Source organism: Camelina sativa, chromosome 6 (assembly GCF_030686135.1).
Source record: "Camelina sativa cultivar CO46 ecotype springtype chromosome 6, ASM3068613v1".
NCBI lineage: Eukaryota > Viridiplantae > Streptophyta > Magnoliopsida > Brassicales > Brassicaceae > Camelina > Camelina sativa.
Window position 1 is genome coordinate 1,094,820 of NC_141885.1, and position 26,344 is coordinate 1,121,163.

At 36.2% G+C, this 26,344-nt stretch overlaps 1 protein-coding gene, 1 long non-coding RNA gene, 1 other non-coding gene and 1 pseudogene across 8 annotated transcripts; 2 read left to right on the forward strand and 2 right to left on the reverse strand.

Annotated features, from left to right (window-relative positions):
• Nucleotides 1-3,547: 3,547 nt before the first annotated feature.
• Nucleotides 3,548-3,654, reverse strand: LOC147942106 (small nucleolar RNA R71). The gene has a single exon (XR_015560511.1). It is a non-coding gene; the product is annotated as a small nucleolar RNA R71 (small nucleolar RNA).
• Nucleotides 3,655-20,504: 16,850 nt separating this feature from the next.
• On the forward strand, nucleotides 20,505-24,106 carry LOC104789990 (uncharacterized). Of its 5 annotated transcripts, none has more exons than XR_015560230.1 (7): nucleotides 20,505-20,608; nucleotides 20,839-20,865; nucleotides 20,960-20,988; nucleotides 21,111-21,206; nucleotides 21,847-21,904; nucleotides 22,038-22,160; nucleotides 23,687-24,106. It is a non-coding gene; the product is annotated as an uncharacterized LOC104789990 (long non-coding RNA). The 5 variants fall into 5 exon arrangements; XR_015560229.1 differs by having other exon boundaries at nucleotides 20,511-20,608; nucleotides 20,974-20,988; XR_002038503.2 differs by lacking the exon at nucleotides 20,505-20,608 and having other exon boundaries at nucleotides 20,728-20,865.
• Nucleotides 24,044-25,422, reverse strand: LOC104793832 (two-component response regulator ARR14-like; annotated as a pseudogene). The gene is made up of 5 exons (XR_015560227.1): nucleotides 25,282-25,422; nucleotides 25,033-25,196; nucleotides 24,797-24,948; nucleotides 24,311-24,706; nucleotides 24,044-24,231 (listed from the first exon to the last, which is right to left on the reverse strand). The product of XR_015560227.1 is annotated as a two-component response regulator ARR14-like (transcript).
• LOC104789992 (uncharacterized) lies at nucleotides 25,309-26,119 on the forward strand. The gene is given in 2 exon segments (XM_010515675.3): nucleotides 25,309-25,760; nucleotides 25,763-26,119. Coding segments are annotated over 2 exon segments (576 nt in total). The 5' UTR covers nucleotides 25,309-25,445; the 3' UTR covers nucleotides 26,024-26,119.
• The last annotated feature ends 225 nt before the right edge of the window (nucleotides 26,120-26,344 follow it).

The window sequence follows — 26,344 nt, forward strand, 5'->3', positions numbered from 1 at the left end:
ATGCCAACTGAAATAATAATAAAAAAAAGTATTGCAACAAAAGTCTACGTTTGGAAAAAAAGTGTTGGCGGTTTACTTTCATGTAATTTATTTGTTTGTTGGCTCCTAAGTCCTAATGATCAGTAATCAGTAATCAGTGATATGATTCACTATTGATCATGTGATTAACTATGTTAAACTTTAATATTATTATTTTACTGTTTCTAAGATCTCGAATGGACAACATGTCAACACATCATTACGTTTTTTTCTACGATATACTTTTCACAAATGTCAGCCTGACCAGATCTTCTAATCTAAATATATATTTTTTTTCTGATCAGGAGCTAACAATATACAAGTTCTAGCTTAGCAAAAAAAATAAAAATATACAAGTTCTTATTCTAACCGAAATTATAATATAATGAAATTAATTATATATGTAGTTTATTACAGGATTTGTATTCCTTAGCTTTTACATATGTGTGTATATATATAGAAGTGCGAGAATTTATAAGACTTTAGAGTTTTATTCCTAAGCAAGCTTTTTAAGCCAGACAATTTTAGTGATATTCCAAAAGTTGGTTTGGTTTTAAAAGGCTAAAAGATTCATGGTTACGGTCTTCTTTTACTTTGGTAACAACCTTCTTACTCGTTTAAAACTTGACAACGTTTTTACTTTTTTCAGTCGGCTATCTAATAAAATTGGACAAATAGTTGATGTGAGTGTGTTTTTGCTTTGTGGTCATATGTTTATGGTTTGGAAATACGTGAAAAAAAAAATCCACTTTATGGTGTCATGCAAAATAAAAGGGTGTGTCATGCAAACTCTTTTAATCAAAGGATGTATCATGCAAAATGAAGATCAAACTTAGTTTGTTGCCTTGGTGGGTTTTATATTATGTTAAGTAATATTCAAAAATAAATAGATCAAAGTACAATAGTTTTAAAGAGATACTAACACACAAGGTGGATAAAAACTGTCTCCTTGCTCCATAAAAAACTAAACATTATTCCATAAATTTTTTTTATAATAATTCTTTTTATCTATAAATTGAATATATTTTTGGAATATTGATATGTCTATATTTTACATCTCTTTAACCTGTATTTGTCATACATTTAGCTAGGATAACTAGTCGTTTTGCATCATTTTAGAACCTCTTTCGTACACTTTGCATGTTTAGGAAGTTTCTGCATCATTGATATGTCTATATTTTGTCTCTGCTAAGCATGTATTTGCCATGTATTTAGTTAGGATAACTAGTTGTTTTGCATAAATTTCTAGTCTCTTTTGTACACTTTGCATATTTAGGTAGTTCTTGCATCATTCTTGCATACATTGTGCATTTCGAGTATTTCAGGTATCTAGGAGACGGCGGGAACACATCGTTCGAGTCGCTGTTCGATGTCGTTCGAGTCACCCACTCGAGCAACACCTTGACCGTCGATCGAGTCACCCACTCGAGCAACACCTTGACCGTCGATCGAGTCGCCGTTCGAGTCGTCCTTCGAGCCACCGGTCGGGGGATTCAGCTTTCGATGTCTTCACAAAAGTTGTATAGAATTGAGTCATCTTTCCAATGCCGTTTATTTCAAGCCAATCGGAGGTGTGGTTCAAAAGTTATCATCGTTTTAGTGGAAGCGTATACATCCAGCTCGAGTCGCCACCCGTCCACTCGACCCTCCAGCTCGAGTCGCCACCCGTCAACTCGACCCTCCAGCTCGAGCCGCTGCCCGTCGACTCGACCCTCCTCCACTCGAGCCAACACCATCACCCACTCGAGCCACTACTCGTTCGCACATGTCAGGAAGACGTTCCGTCTTACACGCTTCAGGAGATTCCCAAACCGACTCTTCATCTTGTCGTTTTAAGTTTTAGGGATTTACATGTTTTTACTATAAATACGTTTTGTTAAGTCTGGGCAGACATCATCTTATTTTTTATCTCATTTTGTTCTGAAGGTTTTACCTAGCCTCCAAAACCGTTCTCAGACTTTGTATCCAGATATCTTTTAATACATTGAGTATTTGCATCTGATTTCTTCTACAAGCTTGTTCATCTCATTTTTACCTATCTAAGAATGCTTGTTTCAATGTTTTCTGAGTTTGTATCTTTGGTGATGATTTCCGGATCTGAGTAGTGTGTTAGTTCTTGAGGATGGGATAGATTAGGTGGAGGATCTTAGGATGTAGAGTGTTTAAGCTTTGGTTGTATGATTCCCTTCTGGACTAGAGTTAGAAATACTAGTTTTTTTCTGATCAATTGGGACTAGGTTCGAGACATTTCCACACCCAAAAGGTGTTTGATGAAATGTCTAACCAACTAGTGCCAGAGACTTACGTTCCTAGCCTAAGAGATTAGTTGTCTAGGATGTTTGTTGACGTGAATGAACTTGTTTGTCATGCCTGCTCGACCATGTTTCTCTAACGAGAGCTAGGTATGGAAGTGGTTGAGTCTGAGTAACTTTTGTCAAGAGATTGGATTAGCTAAGTTGTAATGTTCATTGTTTAGGGATAGTTTGCATGTGGTATGTTAAACACTCTGTAGACTAGGATACTCCACCGACATCAATTACTCCCATCCTTAGGAATTTTATCTTTTTGATTGATATTACATTCCCGAGACTGTTTCATTTGTTCATGCTTAGAATCGTTTTCGGTTTCACTTATTCTTGCTTGCTTCTTGTCATACATTTTCGTTTCTGTTTCTGTAACCCATTTTCGTTTTGTATTTTGACCATTCTAGGATTGTTAGGAAAACACTTTTTGAATTGGCTTAACTTGTGACTTCTTGATTGCATCTTGAGTGACTAGCATCATCCCATTTGGATTGACACCTTAAGTACTACACCTACATAAGGTTAATTGAACCTACTAGGATAGACACACAAAAATCTTAGTATCAATTTGGCGCCGTTGCCATTTGGGAATCGTTTTGCTACATTTAAGATTTCAAGTTTTGCAAGATTAAGTTCTGTTACACTTCTCATTCTGAGTACTGACTTGTTTTGGTTGTTTGTCTTGCACCTCAGGTACCTGTTGATTGCAACCTTGCATGCACACTAGATCAAGAGGGCATCAGAATCTCCTTCCTGTTATCGACGAAATCAATCGGTTGCAACTACCACGACAAGATCGTCAACCCACTGATCATCCCGCACAAGTCACTATGGAACAACAGAATGAACCACATCAGGGACCGCAAAACATTGGTGCTAGGGATGCACCGAAAACTCATACTCAGCGTGCTGGAATCATTCCTCCCGCCGTGCAGAACAACAACTTCGAGATCAAAAGTGGTATGATCACCATGATCCAAGGAAACAAGTTTCACGGGTTGCCTATGGAGGATCCACTCGAACACTTGGACGAGTTCGACTGTCTTTGCAGTCTCACCAAGATCAACGGCGTGAGTGAGGATGGTTACAAGTTGCGCCTCTTCCCTTTCTCCCTCGGAGACAAGGCTCATCAATGGGAGAAAAACCTTCCCAAGGGATCAATCACCACCTGGGATGGTTGCAAGAAAGCATTCTTGGCCAAGTTTTTCTCCAACTCCAGAACAAGACGTCTCAGGAATGAGATTTCCAGCTTCACTCAGAAGAGCTCAGAATCATTCTGTGAAGCATGGGAGCGTTTCAAGGGTTACCATAGCCAGTGTCCACACCATGGTTTCAGCAACGAGTCACTTCTGAGCACTCTATACTGTGGTGTACTTCCAAAAATCCGCATGCTGCTAACAGTAATTTCCTAAACAAAGACGTTGATGAAGGATGGCAATTGGTTGAGAATCTCGCCCAGTCAGACGGCAACTACAATGAGGACTATGACCGCACAGTTCGCGGCGACGCTGGGTCTGAGGAGAAGTATAAGAAAGACCTCAAGAATGTCAATGAGAAGCTTGACCGTATCTTGCTAAGCCAGCAGAGGAGCGTCCACTTTGTATCTGAGGATGACCCTTTCCAAGTTCCAGATGGGGAGGGCGAGCAGACTGAGGAGATCAGCTATGTTCAGAATCAGGGTGGATACAACAAAGGTTACAACCCCTACAAGACGAACCCCAATTTGTCTTACCGGAGCACCAATGTTGCAAATCCACAAGATCAGGTGTACCCTCCTCAGCAGCAACAACAAGGTCCGCAAAAACCTTTTGTTCATTACAATCAAGGATTCGTGCCTAAGCAACAGGATTTTCACCTCAACAAGTTCAACCTACTCAAGCTCCAGATCAAGAAATGAAGCACATGCTACAACAACTTCTTCAAGGTCAAGCTAGTGGTTCTCTGGATACTGCTAAGAAGTTTGCTGAACTCAGTCAGCGGATGGAATGTTCTTACAATGATCTGAATGTAAAGTTTGAAGCTCTTAACTCCAAGATGAAGTATATGGAAGGCAAGACTGTTTCTACTTCTACCCCAACAACTGGCCAACTACCTGGAAAAGCAGTTCAAAACCCCAAGGACTATGCTACTATGCATGCCATCACCACCCAAGTTGTAGATGTACGGTTCACTGAGGACACTGAGAGTTTAGATGGGAAGGAATTTCTTCAATATGAAGTTCAGATAAAGGATCCTGTCGAGGTGCTCAAGGATCCAATTAAGTTAGCCAAACAATCTGATCCTGAAGCTACTAAAGAACCCACTGCTCCCAAAGATAAACCTGTGAGATTCATTCCTCCACCATACAAGCCAACCCCACCATTTCCAGTGAGGTTTAAGAAGCAGCTTATTGAGAAGTATAAAGCTCTGTTCGAAAACCAAGTCAAGGAGATTGAACTTAGGATGCCTTTGCTCGATGCATTTGCACTTGTGCCTCAATATCAAAAGTTCTTAACTGATTTGGTAACAGAAAGGACGAAAGAGAAGGAGGAAATAGCTAAAAGAGCTCAAGCTAAAGTTTTGGAAGATGAGAGGGTAGTGCATGACATATGTGGGGTTATTCATGAATGCAAATCTGTTATTCAGAAGATGATTATCCCAAAGAAGCTAGAGGACCCTGGTTCTTTCACCTTGCCTTGTTCTCTAGGTCCATTGACCTTCAAAAAGTGCCTATGTTACCTTGGTGCTTCAGTAAGCCTCATGCCACTCTTTGTAGCTCAGAGGCTAGGATTCAACGAATACAAGCCATGCAACCTCCGCTTAATATTAGCTGATAGGACTACTAGATTGCCTCATGGTCTACTAGAGAACTTGCCCATCAAAATTGGACAAGCTGAGATTCCTACTGATTTTGTGGCGATGGGAATGGATGAAGAACCTAAAGATCCACTAATCCTAGGAAGACCTTTCTTAGCTACAGCTGGCGCAGTCATTGATGTCAAGAAAGGGATGATTGATCTCAATCTGGGTAAAAACTTCAAGATGAAGTTTGACATCAAGGATTCTAAGAAGAAATCAACTATTGATGGGCAGACCTTCGTGATTGAAGAGAAATATCATAAAGCTGGGTTTGACATCTTTGAGAGTGTGAATGAGGCAGAAACTGAGGTTTTGGTAACCAAAGAGAAAACTCAAAGTGTCACTCGACCATTCTCCAACTCGAGTGCAGTCGTTACCCTCCCTAAGCGTCAAGACCTGCTTCTAAAACCTCACCAACCGCAAGAGTCAAGTCCTCCCGCGCTTGACAGTTTGTATGAACTCCAAAATACTCAGATTCTAAGGGATTCAGTGAAAGAGTTAACAGCTATGGTGAAGGAGATGAGTGGGCAAATCAAGAAGCTCCAAGGTACAATGAGAAGTTCTCCTCCAAGGAAATTAAGGAAGAGGTTTGGGATAATGAAGAAGAGGTGTTGCAGAGTTCAACCACCACCGTGCGTTCTCAACCATCGTCGACTCGAGCAAAGTTCAACCGACAGCGTGGAATCAGACTCAACCCATCCTGAGAGGTTCATCACTCTGCACTCGTTCGAGCCACACCTCCGCTGTCACACTCGAGCCAATCTCACTCTGCACACGCTCTAACTACCATGCTCGAGCCACTCAAGCCAACACCCGATCGAGCCCCTCTCTCGAGCCACACACGAAGTCTCCATCGAGCCAACTCGTTAGAGAACACTCTCTCTGGTTCCCTCCCTAGCACGTCAATCTTCATATGTGTCATGGGAGCGCAAGCCTTCACCAGCTCCTTCACGCAACTCGTCAGATGAGTCCAGGGAGAGAAGGAGACTCGGTTCGCGAGGTTCCAGAGCCTTCTCTAGTCGGCGATCAGCGCGTCGTTCTGCAGCTCAAGATGAGCACGAGGTTGAGATTGAGGTTGAGCAGCGAGTTGAACATCAGGGTGATTATCAGCCTACCGAGGTTGTTGTGTTGGTATCGGACCATGGCGAGTCCAGAGTCGATGACATGCAGTGTGACGAGCAGCCGAACATGTACCAGAACATGCAAGCGGTAGAGCAGCAAGTCGACCAACCAGCTGAGGTCACCCCCGTGGATCCCGAACAAGGCAAAGGACAGAGTCAGTTTCACGCTCCTCCTTGGGTGAGCACGAACTCCTTCTTCTACTACTGAGGTACTCCGACCTTTCCTTTGTACATACCATTTCACTCCTGCATTGTTTCTGTTGTGATTCTTAAATCCTCCTGCAAATTTTTCTTACACAGGAGACTGTGTAATTTAAGTTTGGGGGAGAGTTTGAGATGATGTATCTGATGTTGTGTTCTGTGATTCTTATTTTAAATGTTTGCATCATATCATGATTGAGTCTGCATCCATCTATTTGCATAGAAAAACCATAAAACTTTGAAAAAATTTCGAAAATTTCCACAAAAACAGAGTGTTCATGTAGTTTGCACTTGCATATTAGGATTGAGTCTAGGTTTATTCATATAGGGTGGTTTCATTTAGCATAGGGGTTGATGATGATTGTAACCTTGTTAGCATGCTGGATCCAATAGGATAGGACAAGGCCCTTGTTATTAGTTCTTTGATGCTTGTTGATTGAACTTGAAAATGTAAGATTGAAGCATATTTTGAATTGATATCATTCCCTATCTACCTGACCCTAATCCTGACTTGCAATTATCATGTGATGCATTGAAGTTGAACTCATGGATACCATACACATACTTGGATTGTCTTTCACATTTTTACCACCCTTGTCAATCCAAGTAGCTGATTCCCATCTTTGGAACAGTTCCCCGCACCCTTAACCAACCGTTCTTTCAAGCCAATTGTATTCTTGAGTGTCAGGCTTTTTCCGAGTTGAGCTTGTTAGAAAGTGTTAGGTTCTAACCGACAAGAGTAGGATCCTGTGTAGTTCTAGTTCGCGTTATCCATACTAGTAAGACTAGGTGAGAACTCGATTTTGGGTATTGGGTATGGATTTGTGCAGAAAAGTAAAGAGGTAGAAAGTCTTTAGGAGGGGGATGTGTTTACATAGTTTACAAGTCTAGTAAAGGATTTGGGTTGAGCAAAGTAAAAAGAATTATTGGTTTTGGGCATAAAATAAAAATATTAGACAAAGAAAAGAAAAAAATGCTTAAGATGTCTAGAGTCCCCAGAAGAAAAGAAAACGAACCATAGTGATAATAAAGATTTCCCAATCCGCTAGAATGAAAAGAAGTGAACTCCTCCTAAGACTAAGTGTAAAAAGTTTGAGATGAAGTTTCTGATGAAGGGTAGAGATAAGACCAACTTCGGTTTGGAGTGTTCTTTGGGTAGACAGGGCGCTGCTCTTGTATGTATCAGTTGGTTTCAACCTTTAGCCTTCTCTTAAGCTCAACTCCTTTTCGTGAGAGAACCTTGTTCTGTATTGATAAAACCACTTGATGTGGAGACCATCTATGTCTCTAACCTTTACCCTAGCCAAATGAGTTCAATGACATTGCTTAGCTTGATTCACGGTTCTCTGTTAATGAATATTAAAGGGGATGATTGATAGGATTGCATGTGTAGATTTGAAATAAAGTTCCTTCACCATGCATCATAGAACTAAAAACAAGGACCTTGATTCTAACTACTCTATTCAGCATGTTTTAGGTTCTGAGACCCCATCTTCACACCTCTCTTCCATACTTTGTTCTTGATAGTTTGCTTGAGGGCAAGCAAAGAATAAGTTTGGGGGAGTTGATATGTCTATATTTTGCATCTCCTTAGCCTGTATTTGTCATGCATTTAGCTAGGACAACTAGTCGTTTTGTATCATTTTAGAACCTCTTTCGTACACTTTGCATGTTTAGGAAGTTTTTGCATCATCCTTGCATACATTGTGCATTTTAGAGTATTTCAGGTGTGTAGGAGACGTTGGAAGCGCAGAGGATCGAGCCACGCTCAACCTCCGCAATCGAGCCATGCTCAACCTCCGCAATCGAGCCATGCTCAACCTCCGCAATCGAGCCACTCTCATCTGCACCAATCGAGCCACTCCCAGCTGCATCAATCGAGCCATCCTCAACCTCATCAATCGAGTCATCCTCAACTTCCACTATCGAGCCATCCTCAACCGCCTCAATCGAGCCATAATTCGAGATACTGTTCTAGGGATTCAGCTTTTGACGTCTTCATCAAAGTTGTATAGAATTGAATCATCTTTCCAATGCCGTTTATTTCAAGCCAATCGGAGGTGTGGTTCAAGAGTTATCATCGTTTTAGTGGATGCGTATACACCCAGCTCGAGCCACTTTCACCGACCATGCTCGAGCCATTTTCACTCACACCACTCGATCCACTCCTACTCACACCACTCGAGCCACTCATACTCACACCAATCGAGCTACTGGACGCACACGGACAAAATCGCGTATGTCAGGAAGATGTGAGAATTAATCACGAGTGAGAATGAAGAGAGTGAGTGAGAATTCGAGAATGAGAAGATGAGAGATTGAGAGTATAGGGAGAGAATAGAGAGATGGCTAGATAAGAATAGGAGAAAGAGTGTTTCTCATTCCTTAACGAATATTAACCTAGGTTACATTATATTTATATGCATACAAGAGGATCAAATAAAGAAAGTCCTAATACTATACAAAACAATATAAACGACATATACTAAGGGTTGGTCGTATGTGTTCATCTCAATACTCCCCCTCAAGCTTAACCGTGTGAGAGACAGTTGAGCTTGGAACTATGAACACCCACCTCATTAAAAACCTTAGTGTATAAAACCCATTTGGGACAAAAACACACTTAAGGGAAAAAGAGTATGGGGTCAGTAGTTTAGGGTCTTCACTTGTGGCTTCGTTAGGTCCATGAGCCCGAGTTTGGAGTGTATGTACTCACAAACCTTTGAACTTGCTGCTTTGGTGAAGATGTCTGCCAATTGTTCAGAACTCTCGGTGTGGCATGGTAGAATCACTCCAAGTTGAACTTGTTCCCTGACTTTGTGACAATCCACTTCTATGTGTTTGGTCCTTTCATGAAATACTGAGTTGGTTGCAATGTGAATGGCAGCTTCATTATCGCAGTGCATTGTGATCGGTCTTGGAATGTTGATGCCGAGGTCCTTCAAGAGAGCTTTGAGCCACATTAGTTCGGTTGTGAGCTTCCTCATTGCCTTGTATTCTGATTCAGCACTTGAGAGAGAGACCACCTTTTGCTTTTTACTCTTCCAAGTAACAAGGTTTCCTCCCACAAATGTACAGTAACCGGTTGTTGAGCGTCTATCTCCACGATCTCCAGCATAGTCTGCATCACAGTATCCTACAAGCTCCGTATTCTTGTTACATCCCATCCAAATGCCTTGACCAGGAGCTCCTTTGAGATACTTGAGTATGCGGCTCACCATCTCCCAATGATGTACTGTTGGCTTTTGCATATGTTGGCTTACCTGGTTCACAGCAAAACATATATCAGGTCGAGTTATGGTGAGATAAATGAGCTTACCTACCAACCGTCGATACTGTTTTACATCTTCGAACAGAGCTTCATTGGACTCCCCCTTACGGTTTGACTTGTAGTTTTCTTCGAGTGGTGTTTCAACAGGTCTTGCTCCAAGCTTCCCTACAGCTTTCAAAAGATCAAGTGTGTACTTTCTTTGTGATAAGAAGAGTCTTTCTTCCGAACGACATACTTCTATCCCAAGAAAGTACTTTAGTTCTCCAAGATCTTTAATATCAAATACAGATTTAAGGTACTGTTTTGTATCTTGAATGCCTACCTTGTCATTCCCAGAGATGATAATATCATCAACATATATGAGAATGACAATAATACCTCTTTGGCTTGGATATGTGAACAATGTGTGATCAGCTTCTGATCTTCTAAATCCTTTATTAAGGAGTGTTGAGCTTAGTTTGTGATACCTAGCCCCTGGTGATTGTTTTAGACCGTAGATAGCTTTCCTGAGCTTGAGCACCTTTCCAGGTCTGATAGTTTCTTCAAGGCCCGGTGGTGGTCTCATGTACACCTCATCCGTGAGTTCTCCTTGTAGAAATGCATTCTTCACATCCATCTGCCACAAATCCCAAGAGAGATTAACAGCTAGTGAAAGAACTACTCTTACCGTGTGGAGTTTGGCAATTGGTGCAAATGTCTCAAGGTAGTCTTCTCCATAGGTTTGGGTGAATCTTCTAGCTACAAGCCTGGCTTTATATCTTTCTATCCCCCCCCCCCATCACTCTTGTACTTGATAGTAAATATCCACCGAGATGTCACGGCTTTCTTCCCCTTCGGCAATTCAGCTTCATCCCATGTATGATTCTTTACCATAGCATTAGTTTCATCTCCTACAACATCCTTCCAAACTTTGTGTTCTTTAGCTTCCTCATAACTCTGTGGGATCCAATGTTGGTCTATTTGAGTAAGAAATACTTGATGTTCGATAGGAAGGTGTGCAAGAGTGCAGACTGCTTGTATAGGGTGAGCCACAGCCTGACTATTATAGTAGACGCGAGTAGTTTTCTTGAGATGCTCACTTCTACGGAGGGGTATAATATTAGTCTCCACAACCTGATGTTGATCCTCTTCTATTTCAGCTTCTTCTCCTTCAGAGGTAAGATCATCAGCTGATGTAGAGTCCTGACTCTTGTCAGTACCAAGAGAGTTGAGAGTTTCCTCATGATTATCAATATCATCCTCAGCTTGATGTTGTTGAACAGGTTCTACTGGTGTAATGTGCACATATTCATTTGTCGAGTTCGGATGCTGCAGCTCAATCGGTTCCTTGTTAGATCCAATTGGTGGTGTGTTGACCGAAGGTGATAGTGAAGGTTGATTATTTGTAACTTCAAGCCTCTCTAGCAGAATTCGAAGATTGTTGGCTTTGTCAGATTGAGAGCAGGAGAGATCTTTCAAGTCTTCCCAATTCTTTTCATCATAGAACCCCTTGGATTCTAAGAATTTTACATCCCTTGACACCAAGACTCTTCTAGCTTTTGGTTCATAGCATTTATATCCCTTCTGTGTGGTTGAATATCCAATGAACATGCTCTTGACACTCTTAGCATCGAGTTTATCACGTTGTTCACCTGGTTTTAAAACATAACATATGCAGCCAAACACACGTAAGTGATTAATAGATGGTTTAATTTTGTTAAATACTTCAAATGGAGAGATATCACCCAGTATTTTTGTTGGAGTTCGATTGATTAGATAGCAAGCTGTAACAACTGCATCTCCCCAGAACTTCTTTGGTACATTTGAGTGGAACATCATGGACCGGGAAACCTCCATAAGATGTCTATTCTTCCTTTCAGCTACACCATTTTGTTGTGATGTGTAAGGACAACTTGTTTGGTGTACAATCCCATGTTTGGCTAGATGTTGTTTAAACATATGACTTGTGTACTCCCCACCATTATCTGATCTCAAAATCTTTATCTTGGCAATAAATTGGTTAGTCACATAATTCTGAAAGTTTAGAAAAGCCTCAAGAACTCTATCCTTAGATGGAAGCAAGGTTAACCAAGTATATTTCGATTTTTCATCAATGAAAGTAACAAAATATTTCTGATTTTCACGAGACAAGCATGGAGATGTCCACACATCAGAATGAATTAAATCAAAACAATGCTCATACATAGTAGAAGAGTTGGGAAAAACCGTTTTGCAATGTTTACCAAGAATGCAAGCTTCACATTCATTACTTTTAAAAGAAAAACTAGGTAGAGCTAGTTTCAATGCACGAAAATGTGAATGACCAAGTCTAGCATGCCAAATTGAACCATTTGTCTCATCGATTATTGACTTAAAACAAGAAGATAAAGCAATAGTGAGATTTGAATCCTCAAGCACATAAAGATCATCTTTAGTGCTTCCTTTGCCAAGAACTCTACTTGTGTCAATATCCTGAAAATACACATCATTAGGACCAAAGATTGCATAACAGTTAAGATCATTAGTCACCTTCTTAACAGATAACAAATTTGATGTGAAACTAGGCATATAAAACGCTTTAGTTGTTCTATCAAACAGGTTTAAATTCCAACACCCTTAATTGGTATCTTATCTCCATTTGCTATAATCACATTCCCTAAAGTTGGTTTGATATCACTAATTAATTTAGAGTCACTAATCATATGGTGAGAAGCTCCAGAATCTACAATAAGAGGTTTTATAGCATTAAGGGTGAGATAAGCGTTACCAGAAGACTCTTTTAAAGCCTTTATGAGAGCATCAAGGTCGGACCTCCTCACTAGCTCCGAGGCGGCTAGTGCTGCTCCATTACCTTCAGTGGTGTGAGTCGTCACCTGAGCTTGACCTTCACCATACACACACGCTTGGTTTGCTTTCGGATTGACACTTCTTGGCCGGAGGTGAGGATTAAGGTTCCAGCATTTATCCTTGTAATGACCCAGCTTCTTACAATGGTCGCATATGACACGATTCTTCCCATCAATTTTGTAATACCCCTTGTTTGCTACAGCGACCTCCCCTTTGTTAGCAGTAATAAGGTCTCCTTTAGCTCCAAATAGACCAATTGAGCCATGCTCCTTTTGAATTTGGTTGCACACATCATCGAGACTTGGTAGTTTATCTGACCGGAGGATATGCTTGATGAGATCATTGTATGATGAGTTTAATGTCAAGAGAAGACCAAACACTTTATCTTGCTCACGACGTTTGTTTAGGACTGTTGGATCCACCGAGTTAGGCCTTAACATCTCTAACTCTGCCCAAAGAGATCTGAACTTCCCAAAATGTTTGGTGAACTCCATCTCTTCTTGATTAAGATTGTTGATGGCTCTCTTTACCTCAAACACACGGCTGAGATTTGAGACATTTCCAAATACATTTTTCAATGTATCCCAAAGATCCTTAGCCGTCTTGCAGTAAGAGTATGACTCAAGGATTGGAGCATCCAAGGAGTTTTGGATGAAAGCCAAGACACTTTGATTCTTTTGGAACCATTTATCACCATCACAAGCAACGATCTCCTTTCCTCTTCTGTGGTTGTGATCTCCTTTGTAGCTTCATTCTTCTCAACGTGCTTCCAAAGCCCACGACCACACAACGCTGTCTTTGTAGTCCTTGCCCAAAGCAGGTAGTTTCCACCCTTGAGTGTGACCGGAATGATTAGGGTTTTGTTGAGATCCATGAGAGAGTTTCGAACTGACTTTGTTTGCAGAATAAACAGACTGAGATTTTGAAGAATAAGAACGTTACTGCTCTGATACCATGTGAGAATTAATCACGAGTGAGAATGAAGAGAGTGAGTGAGAATTCGAGAATGAGAAGATGAGAGATTGAGAGTATAGGGAGAGAATAGAGAGACGGCTAGATGAGAATAGGAGAAGGAGTGTTTCTCATTCTTTAACGAATATTAACCTAGGTTACATTCTATTTATATGCATACAAGAGGATCAAATAAGGAAAGTCCTAATACTATACAAAACAATATAAACGACATATACTAAGGGTTGGTCGTATGTGTTCATCTCAATAGAAGACGCTCCGTCTGACATGCTTCAATAGATTCCCAAACTGACGCTCTATCTTGTCGTTTTAAGTTTTAGGGATTCACGCATTTTTACTATATATACATTTTCTTTTTTTGGATTTCTTAGTTTTTATCTCGTTTTCTTTTGTAAGGTTTCCCCAGCCACCAAATACGACTCTGACTTTGTATCCCGATATCTTTGAACTTATTCAGTATTTTAATTTGATTTCTTCTACAAAGTTGTTCTTCACATTTTAATCTATCTAAGAATGCTTGTTTCAATGTTTTCTGGGTTTGCATCCTTGACTATGATTTTCGGATCTGAGTAGTGTGTTAGTTCTTGAGGATGTGATAGATTAGGTGGAGGATCTTACGATGTAGAGTGTTTAAGCTTTGGTTGTATGATTCCCTTCTGGACTAGAGTTAGAAATACTAGTTTCTCTCTGATCAATTGGGACTAGGTTTGAGACATTTCCACACCCAAAAGGTGTTTGATGAAATGTCTGACCAACTAGTGCCAGAGACTTACGTTCCTAGCCTAAGAGATTAGTTGTCTAGGATGTTTGTTGATGTGAATGAACATGTTTGTCATGCCTGCTCGACCATGTTTCTCTAGCGAGAGCTAGGTATGGAAGTGGTTGAGTCTGAGTAGCTTTTGTCAAGAGATTGGATTAGCTAAGCTGTATCATTGTTTAGGGATAGTTTGCTTGTGGTATGTTAAACACTCTGTAGACTAGGATACTCCACCGACATCAATTACTCCCATCCTTAGGACTTTTATCTTTTTGATTGATATTACATTCCCGAGACTGTTTCATTTGTTCATGCTTAGAATCGTTTTCGGTTTCCCTTATTCTTGCTAGCTTCTTGTCATACATTTTCGTTTCTGTTTCTGTAACTCATTTCCGTTTTGTATTTTGACCATTCTAGGATTGTTAGAAAAACACTCTTTTTGAATTGGCTTAACTTGTGACTTCTTGGTTGCATCTTGAATGACTAGCATCATCCCATTTGGATTGACACCTTAAGTACTACAACGCATAAGATTAATTGAACCTACTAGGACACACAAAAATCCTAGTATCAAATATTTTCTTATTAACCATTTTGAAATCAATAGAAAAGAACATATTCCGTTTATAGATATTTTTCATTGGTTATTGTCATCTTGTTTGTAATTATTATTTTAATCCATAAAAATAGTTTTAGATTTTTTGAACAAATTTTTAAAATAGCTGTTGTAAGTTAAAGAGGGCTATTAAGTAACATTATTTATTTCTATTTTTGATAATCCAATATTTGTTTTATTTTATTAACCACGTTATTTATGTTAACAAATTAATTTGGACTAATTCTTACCCAATTAAATAGTTATCATTATATTAAAATTAAATAGTTGTTTTCAGAAATATCTCAAAATATATATGTAATTTCGAATTTAAGAGTCCGACTTTTATGGCAACAAATTTAATTAATTTCCGTAAATATCAAGTAATTACTATTATTTTTAATTCAATTTCTATAAACATTAGAGAATTATTATCCTGTTGATTGGGCTATTATAGTATATTAATTTCAATTTCCATAAACATTAGAAAATTGCACCCGATTTTTTATAGTGTTGTATATTTTAATTTTGGTTCTGTTTGACTCATGTTAAATATCAATCTGTTTGGGTACATGATTTATAAATATTCTTATTCTGTTTCTAGTGACATTTCATGTAATAATCTCATAATTTATGTCTACTTATTAAAAATGCTTCCCTTTTAATAGTATAACTAGATTCGGACCCGCACATACGTGCGGGATTGATTTAAAAAAACTAAGTTTACTAACATATTTATAATTTAGTATGTACATGTGGGTTATGTATGTAAACGTATTTATTAAGAATTTTATTAACATTCATAATCTAAACTCGTAACTAAATTAGTATTTGATTTGTTTTTAATTTGGTTTAGATAAAAAGAATGATCAAATTTGTTTTTGTTATCAGTAAAGACAATTATTTTTTTAAAAATAGTAAGAGAAAGATAGTATGTCTATTTAGGACAGAAAATCCATCATATCCCGCATATGTCATATTTTTCCATCTCAAAACTATAATTTTAATAATAATTTTCCAATTAAAATTGTATATTTTAGTCTAACAAATAAACTATTCATGAACCGAATGACCAATATATAGTTGTCAAAGAGGTCAAACCCGTCCGCTATACCTGCTCTGCAATGAATAAAAGCATTATGACTAACGGAAAATCTGTTCCACGTAATCCACATGAGTAAATATTATGTCTGATCCGTATATATTCTGCTTAAATTCATATTACCCATTCTCGTCCTGTGTTTTATCAGGAATAGTTTAGCTAATATTTGTATTTTCCAGATTATGTGTTCCTTGCCGGTACCCATTCTTTTGAGTTTCGATAGTTGAAACAAATAGGAAAACTAAAACTGATTATTTATTTTTTTTGAACAAACTGAAACTGAATTTAGATATTTAACTCGTACATGTTATTTGATATTTGAAAGTATTTTATGAATTTAACAATCTAAAATTCATAAATTACATGTAACCTTCTTGTACCCGTTTTTTCCTATAAGATTAGTTTTTTTGTAATTAACACCATGAATAATCAAAAAAAAATCAAAAAACACCTAAAAGTTTCAAATTATCGTCCCAACGTATAGACTTACACATCCAAAAATTAAACCTTACTTTAATTAGTAAGATTTTGAGAATTAAATATAAATGGTTATTATTTAACTGGTTATAAAACCTGATTAAAACCTGTTAGAAACAAATAAAAATATTTAGGAGTGAGCATAATTCATGTTTTGTTCTTTTGTGTTCCATTTTATCTTATACCCATTTGTAATGGCCCGTTGCAATGTGATACATCTCCGATATGCGAAAAAATTTATATTCCTAAAATAGAAACGGGACGGAACGAAAACATAAATTCTTGAAGTCTCGTTTGGGACAAACACAAATATAATTCATAATATATTTATATATCATATCATATAATTAAAATATTAGAAAATTAGTTGACCTATTTATTCTTATTATTTGATATATGGTCCATTTATATTGGATTACATTTCTTTGTTTTTATTTTTATTTTTAACTATTATAGAACATGGTTTAATGTTTTTTTTATATTGAACATTTTATGTTAGATAAACTGAAAAATATGTTACATAATATATGGGAAGCATTAATTCATTTTAATTCTAACATGACCCTGAACTTTATTTTTTGAAAAAAATATATTCTCATCTTGTTCGTCTCCTTTCATCCCGTTTCCATCCCATTATTCTCTTATCATTTCCTCAAAATCATGTTCCCAAAATTTAGAACACAATCACGTAATTGTTTGATTCGAAACAAAATGAAACAAAATTTAGCACACAATCACGTAATTGTTTGATTCAAAACAAAATGAAACAAAATTTAGCACACAATCGCATTCAGTTAACTGGATTTGGTACATGCTTCCGCAAGATAAGCTGAAGGAAAACAACATATTAAAAATATTGTTGTTTTATTTTAGTTATACATGTTCTTGGACCCGCACATTTATGCATGTATATATTATAAGTAAGTAGTAACATACGTTTGAAACAAACGTATGTATATCTTAATTAAGTTATCATATATACAAATGATTGAGGTTGAAAGATTGCAATCATCCCAATTATTTTAAAAAATATTAAACACATGCGATGTTCTATTCTCTTCTATCTCTTTTATCCTTATATTGAAAATTTGTATGAAAATTAGTCCAACATGTTTATACGGTTTTTATGAAAATATCGTTAATATTTTTATATACACCAACCAAAAAGAAAAACTAAAAAAAACTTAAAGAAGAAAATATGTATAAAAGAGTCAGAAATTCTATAACATTGAAGTTCTGAAAGTCAATTTAGTTATCCAAATTTTATGATCTTTAATCAAATAATTTGACTAAACTAAATAACAATAGAATTGTTGAGTGTGCTAAATTAAATTTGGAAGTATAAAAAATTACAAAAACTCTAATTGGATATATGAAGATTTAGTCGAATAACTCCAAAATCACACATAAAATAGAACCAAACACAATGTAATTTGAGGTATTAATGATGCCCATTAAGATACAAAGAAGAAAGCTTGATCGGGGAGGGGGGAAGTCATTTTCAACACTGCGAACATCATCGAGACATGCAAATCCATGTTAGCTCTGAAAAATATATTTGTTTCGCCTCTTCCAGTTCTATGTAATTTTTGCCACATAGATAAATAACAACCGAGTAGTTCACAGTAAAATTCATTATGATTTGAGAAAATATAAAGAAGAAATCAATCACACTAATATGATTTAATACCAATAGGCTACGTGTAACAATATAATCATAGATTGTTTTTAAAAAACAAAATACAAAAAATCATGCAGCAAAAGTACACTATTATAATTAATGTATATATAAGTACTAACATATAAAACTATAACTATTCAAAAGAATCGTAAGAGAAAATCAATTATAACTACTTGATTGTTTCACAACATCCATATTTTAGAAGTTGTACGTACATTTTTTATTTTTATGTTTCACATGTTCTTGAAGAGTTTCAAATATGAAACACTATAAGAAAATGAAAAATAAAAGTCAGAAAATTTAAAACTTAAAATATTGATGCTGAGAAAAGTTTTTGTGAATGAAAGAATTAAAGACTTCGACTTCGACACATCTTATATAGCGATGAAGATTAATATATCTTTCCTAACACAATATATTTTATGATACTAACAAAAACGATTTTGGTAGTTACTTTAGATTTGTTCATTTAGTTTTGGAATATAGATTTTAGAAAAAGGAAAATCATAAATATTGTTTACGAAAATATCTCCAAATATATAACCAAATTAAATTTTTATACATATATACAAATTTGAATTTAATTGCTCGATTTTTATAGAAACATTTTTAAATTATTTCTATAAACAAAATTAGATGATTTTGTATATTAGGTAACATTAAAATCAGAAATTATTGTTTCCGTATATATCTCAAAATATATAATCAAATTAAACATGTTTACATATATAAAATTTTGAATTTAATTGCCCAAATCAAATAGTTTACATAAATATCGGAATTATTGTTTCCTTAAAATGATTAAACGAAAAACTTATTTTTTTGAATTTTACTTGTTTCGATTCTGTTTGGATACGGGAGTATGAAAAACAGTTTCGAACACTTAATACATGATCCGAACAGAATCAATCCGGCTCACAATAGGATCCCCACGTTTTTACCATGAAATTTACTTTAGTATCTCTCTCCTATTGTATGCTTTAAAATATATTTAGGGTCATTTTATGTCATATATTCTTAAGTTTTATTTTGCCCTGTAAATAATGCTTCCCTTTTTTAATAGTATAGATAATAAATATATAGGGGACTGATTGGTAGTAGTGGTAACCCAATTGTGAAATATATAATTGAAACCTAGTTAGTCGAATCCAGATCGAATTTGTGTTTGCAAGTAGCTATCATCTGACATCAGTAATTTAATTAATTAGGTTTGAATCTGCAGTACACCGCGGGTCAAATATTTTATAATTTTTAAGTATTGATCTTTTATGTTTATTACTAAGGGTGTGAATGGTTGCAGCGGTCAGGGCGGATAAATCTGTCTGCGGACTTGACCGTTTTTATTTACCATTCATCAAATGCAGTCCGCAGTGGTGCGATCTAAATAAAGCAGAAACAAGACCGTTGCGGACCAACTGCGAACCGCTTTTACATACAAATAGACTTGGTCTGCAGTGGTCTGTTGTCCGCCCTATTTTTGGGGCGGACTAAACCGCTAACGGATTTAGCCGCCCTGACCGCAGTCACCATTCATACCCTAAGTAAATTTTAGTTTGCAATTATTTAATATCTATTAGGTTTGAACCGCGGTATCGCGGGACTATTTTTCTTATATTGTGGGTTTGCTGTATATTCGATTGTTAGTTAGTTAGAGTAAGAGTTATTGTATTATTCATCGAATTTATGTGTAAGTTTTAGTGTTTTACTATTTATCAAAGTGAATTAGTAGGTTTTTTTTTTTTTGGGGTCATATATTGATATTGTTGTAGTATTGTTATTGACCATCTTTTAATAGAAATGGTCAATTACATATTATATTTTTTTTATTGTTTGATATTTTACAAATTTCCCAGTAAAGATTGTTTTAGCAGAATATTATTAACTAACGTTCTATATATATATATATATATATATATATATATATATATATATATATATATATATATATATGTGTGTGTTATTTTTAACTTAGTTTTACTATTTTCTTGTTTACGTTTTAATAGTCCAAATATTTATTTATATGTTTAATTTGTAAAATAAATTTGCATTTTACAGGAATGGGTTACGTTTGTTTTTTGTAAAATGAAATTCATTTGTTAAAATACAATACAAATGATTAAGAAGAAGAAAAAAAAAAAAAAAGGAATGCGAACGACACTTTTCAGCTTCTTTCTCACCGTCGAATCCATCTTCGGATCTTCCAAAATCTTCTCTGTTAATCACTTAATCTAGTTTTCCCAAATTTAGTTCTCTGTTTTGTTCAAATTCCTCCGAATCTCTATATAGCTATGTTAGATCAAACAATTGAAGTTGAAGATGTCCAGTAGTTGTTGACGCTCATAGTGCTGCTTTCGTCTTTTTATGAGGGGCAATCTACTTCTAATTAATCAATTTCAGGAACGTGTTCTTGAAATTGGTTACTTCCGTCTTGCAATCAATCATGTGGGTAAGTTAATTTGAAGTCCTTTTGAATCATGTGTTCACCGTTTTTACATTTTTTACCAATCGACTTTTAAAAATCAAAAGTTGTATAGATTTGCTGAAGTTAGTTTATTAGTAGGATTTTAAAACATAGAGTTGTGTATTAGGTCCGCGGTTTTGATCGTATTTTGTGACTGATTTAATTTCTGATTGTGTTGTACATTTCATGTATTGGACACAACAACGTCGTTCAAGTCGAAGGATACGACAATCATAGTAAAGGTAAATATTTTCATTTTGTAATGACCATTTAGAAATCAAATAAGCAATTTGTGGTTTGCACTGACTTACTGTGGTTTGCACTGACTTAGTATAGTGTTTCAAATGCAGGAAAATCAATGACTGGTAAATAGATAAAGCAAAAACAGATAAGTACTACTACTTAGTACGTTGATAAAAGTATATTAAGCGAATGAAATTACTAATGTGTATAGAAATGCTAAAAGCCTACTATTATATTATTGTAGGTGACTATATTAACCATCACGCAAGTACATAATACAAATACTGGCGACGTTCGCTTCTCATTCTTCAGAAAGTTATATCAAACTCAGACTAATAAGGTTTGTTTTCTAAAATCCTATCTCATAGGATCTAATATTTGATTATCGCTTTCGAAAATAGGTTTCTTTTTATTGAATGCTTTCATAATCAGGTTAAAGCTTAAAGAACTTTATTATTGATGATTTTTATCAAGACGGATAATTAAACAAAAAACATTATAAAGTGAAAACAATTTAAAGATTTTTCCTCGTATCATTCTTCATGTAAACCTCTAGCCAAACCAAACATGTTTCCTTGTATGAATCGTAGAAGACACCGTTTTAAGTCCTTAAATTTTCATCACTTGTTGGTCCCTTGATATCTATAAAGGAGTTTCAAAAATACATCGCCATTAATGTTACTTGAAAGATATGTTGTCCTTCGATTCCTGATTGTTCTTTGCCTCCTTGTAAAGGTTTTCCGCTGTTGAATTCCAAGTGAAAACTGAGGAATCTCTTCCAAAAGTTAGACGTCTAGCATCTTTACAATGAACATTAAGATCAAACCAAGCCCGAATAAGTGGATCTTGATTATTTTTCCTTTTTTCGTCAATAGACATTTTTGTAGTTTGGTTTCATGCTGTTGACAATGGTTTGAGTCATGAAACTCATTTTGTATCGATGATGTGTTGGTTTGAACTGACCACTCTCCATTCTGCAGGGGTGATCTTCTTTTTGAACCGCTTCATCAGTTCCTTCTTCACGGAGACATGAATAAGGTTAGGTTAGGTTTATGAAAATAAATGTGTATGTATTTAATAATAAAAGGGCGTTTTATTCAGTACTCACTTGGACATCAGCGAGTCAAAGGTCAAAGGTCTCTCACCAAACATTGTTGTATACGTCTTCCAGGTATCAAGAACCTTGACTTCCAATTTATTTCCATGAAGTCTTGTAAGGCTTCACATCTCGGAGAAAAGGCGTAGGATGCAGCCTTTGCTATGTAAGTGTTTATCGACGTGTATTTGAGAAATGGTAAGTGAAGGATGGTTTTGTGATTGCGTTTATCCAAATCTTATTATATAAAGTTGGGTTTTGAAAGTTAGCCATTAACAAGATTTTGACATGTGTCAAGTTATCAATCTTAGATTTTGACATCTGTAAAAGTTGATATTTAATAAGAGGAATTTGATTACAACAAAAATAAAATATTTTGTTTTTTAAAATATTAATAATGTAAAAAGATAATTATCAAAAACTACAGAATTTATAAAAAATACAAAGTTTTTTTAAAATAATTATAAGGAGATTAAATATATATATATATATATATATATTTCATAAAATTCGAAATTATAATATTATTTACTTATTTTTAATTTTAAGTTATTAATTCTACAAAAAAAAATATAGAAAAAGGGATTAAGGAAAATATACAGTTAATTATTAATTCTAAATTTTGTAAATACTCACTTCTATATAAACATAGATCATCTTCTATTTAAATAATTTATTCAAAAACACTGCTTTCAACTTTGTTTAATTGGGAACTTTTTTTAATGGGAAAGTAAATTTTTCTTATTTTCTTAAACCAAAATTTTCTCCTACTTTCTCCTTTTTCAGTTGGGAATAAGTAAGATTAATATGTTGACCTACAAAAAAGATTAATAATTTAATGTATGCGTCTTCTTTTCCTAATACTGTATTTTAAAATTTATCGTAATATTTTTAGATTATTTTATTTAATTTATATTTTTATCTTTGAATTATTAGGGATTCATATATTACCATGCTTATAACTTTCTATTGTTTCTTTAATTATGCCAAATTATTTTTCTTCTAATTTTCAAACTTTTTTTTTTGCAAACATAATTGTTACCATTGTTCATTCAATCCCAAAGGGAGATAACAAGTAGAAGCTCATCAACCTAATGGATGGATAAAATAGGCTAATCAAACATAAGCTTACAACAAACATAGATAGATAGGTTGGAAAAACATAAATCGTTGTTGATAGATTCATAGGAGCTCAAAGACTCTGACACCCTGGTTTGTGGAAATGTTTAAAAGAATTGATTTGACCACATATGTCACCAAAATACACTTACTTTTTCGGTCAAGGATCCTGAGAAAACTTCATGATGGTTGACCTTCCTGGAAGTGATTGTCGGAACTTTGCGAGTGAAGACAAAACATAGGAAAAAATCATTTGTTGATTTGTAGGGTCGGTAAACAAGTTTTTAAAGCCTCCCATACGTAACAAACTGGTCATCGAATATAGGTAGGTCCACAGAGAATAGATGTAGGATCCACTTAGGAAGGTGGGTCCATGGACTGAGAATGAACATGGGCTCACTAAGAAAGGTGGCGGTTGAGGCGTTACAGAGACAAACGCTACATCATGGTGTGTCAAAGGCAATTCCACGAATATATTGAGAAATTTAACATTAGTTACTATCAAAAGATTTTGTGACGTTAGAAAAAGATTTTTACTTTCATTGATTCTCGGAGCAAACCATTTTGAGAAAGCAAAAAGACGTGAACATTTTCTCTCCACACAGGACGAGGGCAGAGCCGAGGTTCTCTCTATGGTGAAGAAGGTTGGACATAAGGTTAGCTTTCCAAGGGAGGAAGGCGGAGCCAAGGTTCTCTCCATGGTGGAGAATGTTGGACACAAGGTTATCTCCCCAAAGGAGGAAGGTGGAGGAGGTTGGACACAAGGTTATCTCCCCAAGGGAAGAAGGCGGAACAAAGGTTCTCTCCATGGTGGAGGAGGTTGGATGCAAGGTTCTCTCCATAAGAGATGAGGGCGAAGCCGATGTTTTCTCCATGGTGGTCATACATTATTGTGATGATACATCATTGTTTAGAATATTATGTAATATATTTTTTGTTCAAAATATTTTTTGAGCCAACACTTTTAGTAATTAAAAAACTTTGCAGAAGTGAAAGTAAAAGAGTTGGCTTAATATGTTCATATAGACATTTTCTAGGTGGTGATAAATAACATATTTGTAACATAGAGTATATTTAGGGACATTCTCCCACTCTAGAATGTTCAAACCAGGAACATTCTCCCACTCTAGAATCCGCTTTGGTACAGCTTCTGAAACAATAAGAGAAAGTCTTATAAGCACAACTCAATATGGAGTTTATATAAATAGTGGTTAGGAGGATCATCATACTGTCAATTCCAAGTTGGTTTACAGCATTGACGAATTGTTGATGCAAATCAATAGACCAAACAACCGCGTGACTTTTTAGAGTTTCCAGGATCAAGATCATCATCTTCGTTATCTTCTCTATCAACACTTCTCTTCTTCTTCTTCCTAGGTTTTCATCAAACTCCCCTCTGAGCATTCACTAGCCGAGAAAAAAGTCTCGACGCTGCCACTGTTCGTGTTGTTATCCTCTAAAGCTAGGGAACATCGAAGCTCTTTTGTTCATTGTACATTTCCTTCGAACAACATGCTGCCATATGTTCTTAAGCTCTTCAGGACGAATTGGTTTGATTAGATAATCAGAAGCTCCATGGTTGATTCCAGTCATGACTGTAGTTGTTCTTCCATCAACAGACATCACTAGAAAACAGAGTGTAGGAAACATTAATTGATACAAAAGCACAAAAAGATTCAATATTTGGAAACAGACAACGAAGAACAGAGTCTTACTAATAACAGGAAGATCCATTTCGAGACCAACTTGTTGGAGATGTTTGTAACCATTCATACGAGGCATATGAACATCACTTAGAACCAAATCGAACAGTCTTTCCTCTCTCTTAGAATGGTTCACGCAACATCAGCTTGTGAGCAAATGGTAACTGCAACAAGAAGCAAAAATGAGAACTTAGATAAACAAAAATGTGAGCTTAAAATCAAAGAAAAGGTGGGAACTTTGAATAGACCTTGGTACATGAGACGGAGAAGCATTTTCTCGTGAATGAACAAGCAGGAAGCATCGTCATCCACAACGAGAATTCTTAACCCATTAAGAAACTGATCATTGATCGCCATTTGCAGATCAATGATTTAGCTAGCTTTCGTGTGAGTAATTGAAAACCCTAGAGAACTGAGAAACGGATTTGTGGTAAGAAGAAGAAATATACAAAAAATGTGAAGAAGAAATATACAAAAAATGTGAAGAAGAAATATACAAAAAATGTGGAGAAGAGATGATTGAAGATGGTACAGTGTTGAGTAAGCCACTGGTTTGAAGAGAGAGGCATCCGAAAGCGACTGCAAAGTGGTAATAGCTGTAGTGAGTGGCACTCTGACGTAATTAAACTCATCAATACTACCCTTATTTGTAAAATACTACATGAGTCCTTTGAAAAAAAAATTTGGGGTCACGCTCCTCATGCACTACTATATCACAATGCTTATCACGCCGGCGAATCAATGCGGTGGCATAGCCGGATTATTCGTTTTCGGACAGAAAGCTCATTTGACTGAGATACCCTCGTTCACAAACTTGAATACCCTTTTCACCGTGCCTCCGGTGGTGGCGTTGGCGGCAGAGAGAAGAGCTTCGAAGGCCTTCCGGTGTTGTGCTCGGAGAAGGGTGAGAGATGACGTCGTAGGAGGTGAAGATGAAGAGTACGGGAACAATGAGGAGATGGCGATGCTGGAGGTATATATAGCCAGTCGTGAAGAGAAGAAGCGCTTATTGTGACGGCCATTGTTAATGACGAAGAAGTGGAAGTCATCATCTTTAAAGGAGTGCCGTCGTGCCTGAGCGGAGAAACGGCGGTGGATCCGGCGAGGAGTGTATTGCCGGAGAGAGCAGTTATTACAAAGATTGATAGAGTGAGAGGTCCTTTTGATCCAATACAGATTCATCACATTCAAAAGGGACTCTCTTTTCAAGCCTTCAAGGAGACCAGACTCAACTCATGAATCACAGTATCCATATACATACAGTAATTTATATTGTAATGGTCCATGGATGTTGTTGATGAAACTTTCAATACCTCACCTCTGTTTCTGAACTAATTTCAGGATTTGCAACAGTCACACTAAGCAAAAGCCAGAATAAGATATATAAAAAATAACACATACTAGGCTCAAAAGGGTAACTAAAACACAAGCCTAACTCTTTATCTATATATATAAGAAAACCAATAAACATCACCAGCGTAAAAATTAGCCATAAATTTGAAATCAGTGTTTCTCTCCCTTGTTTTTTTTTTTTTTTACCTTGAAATCTTACTATGTTAA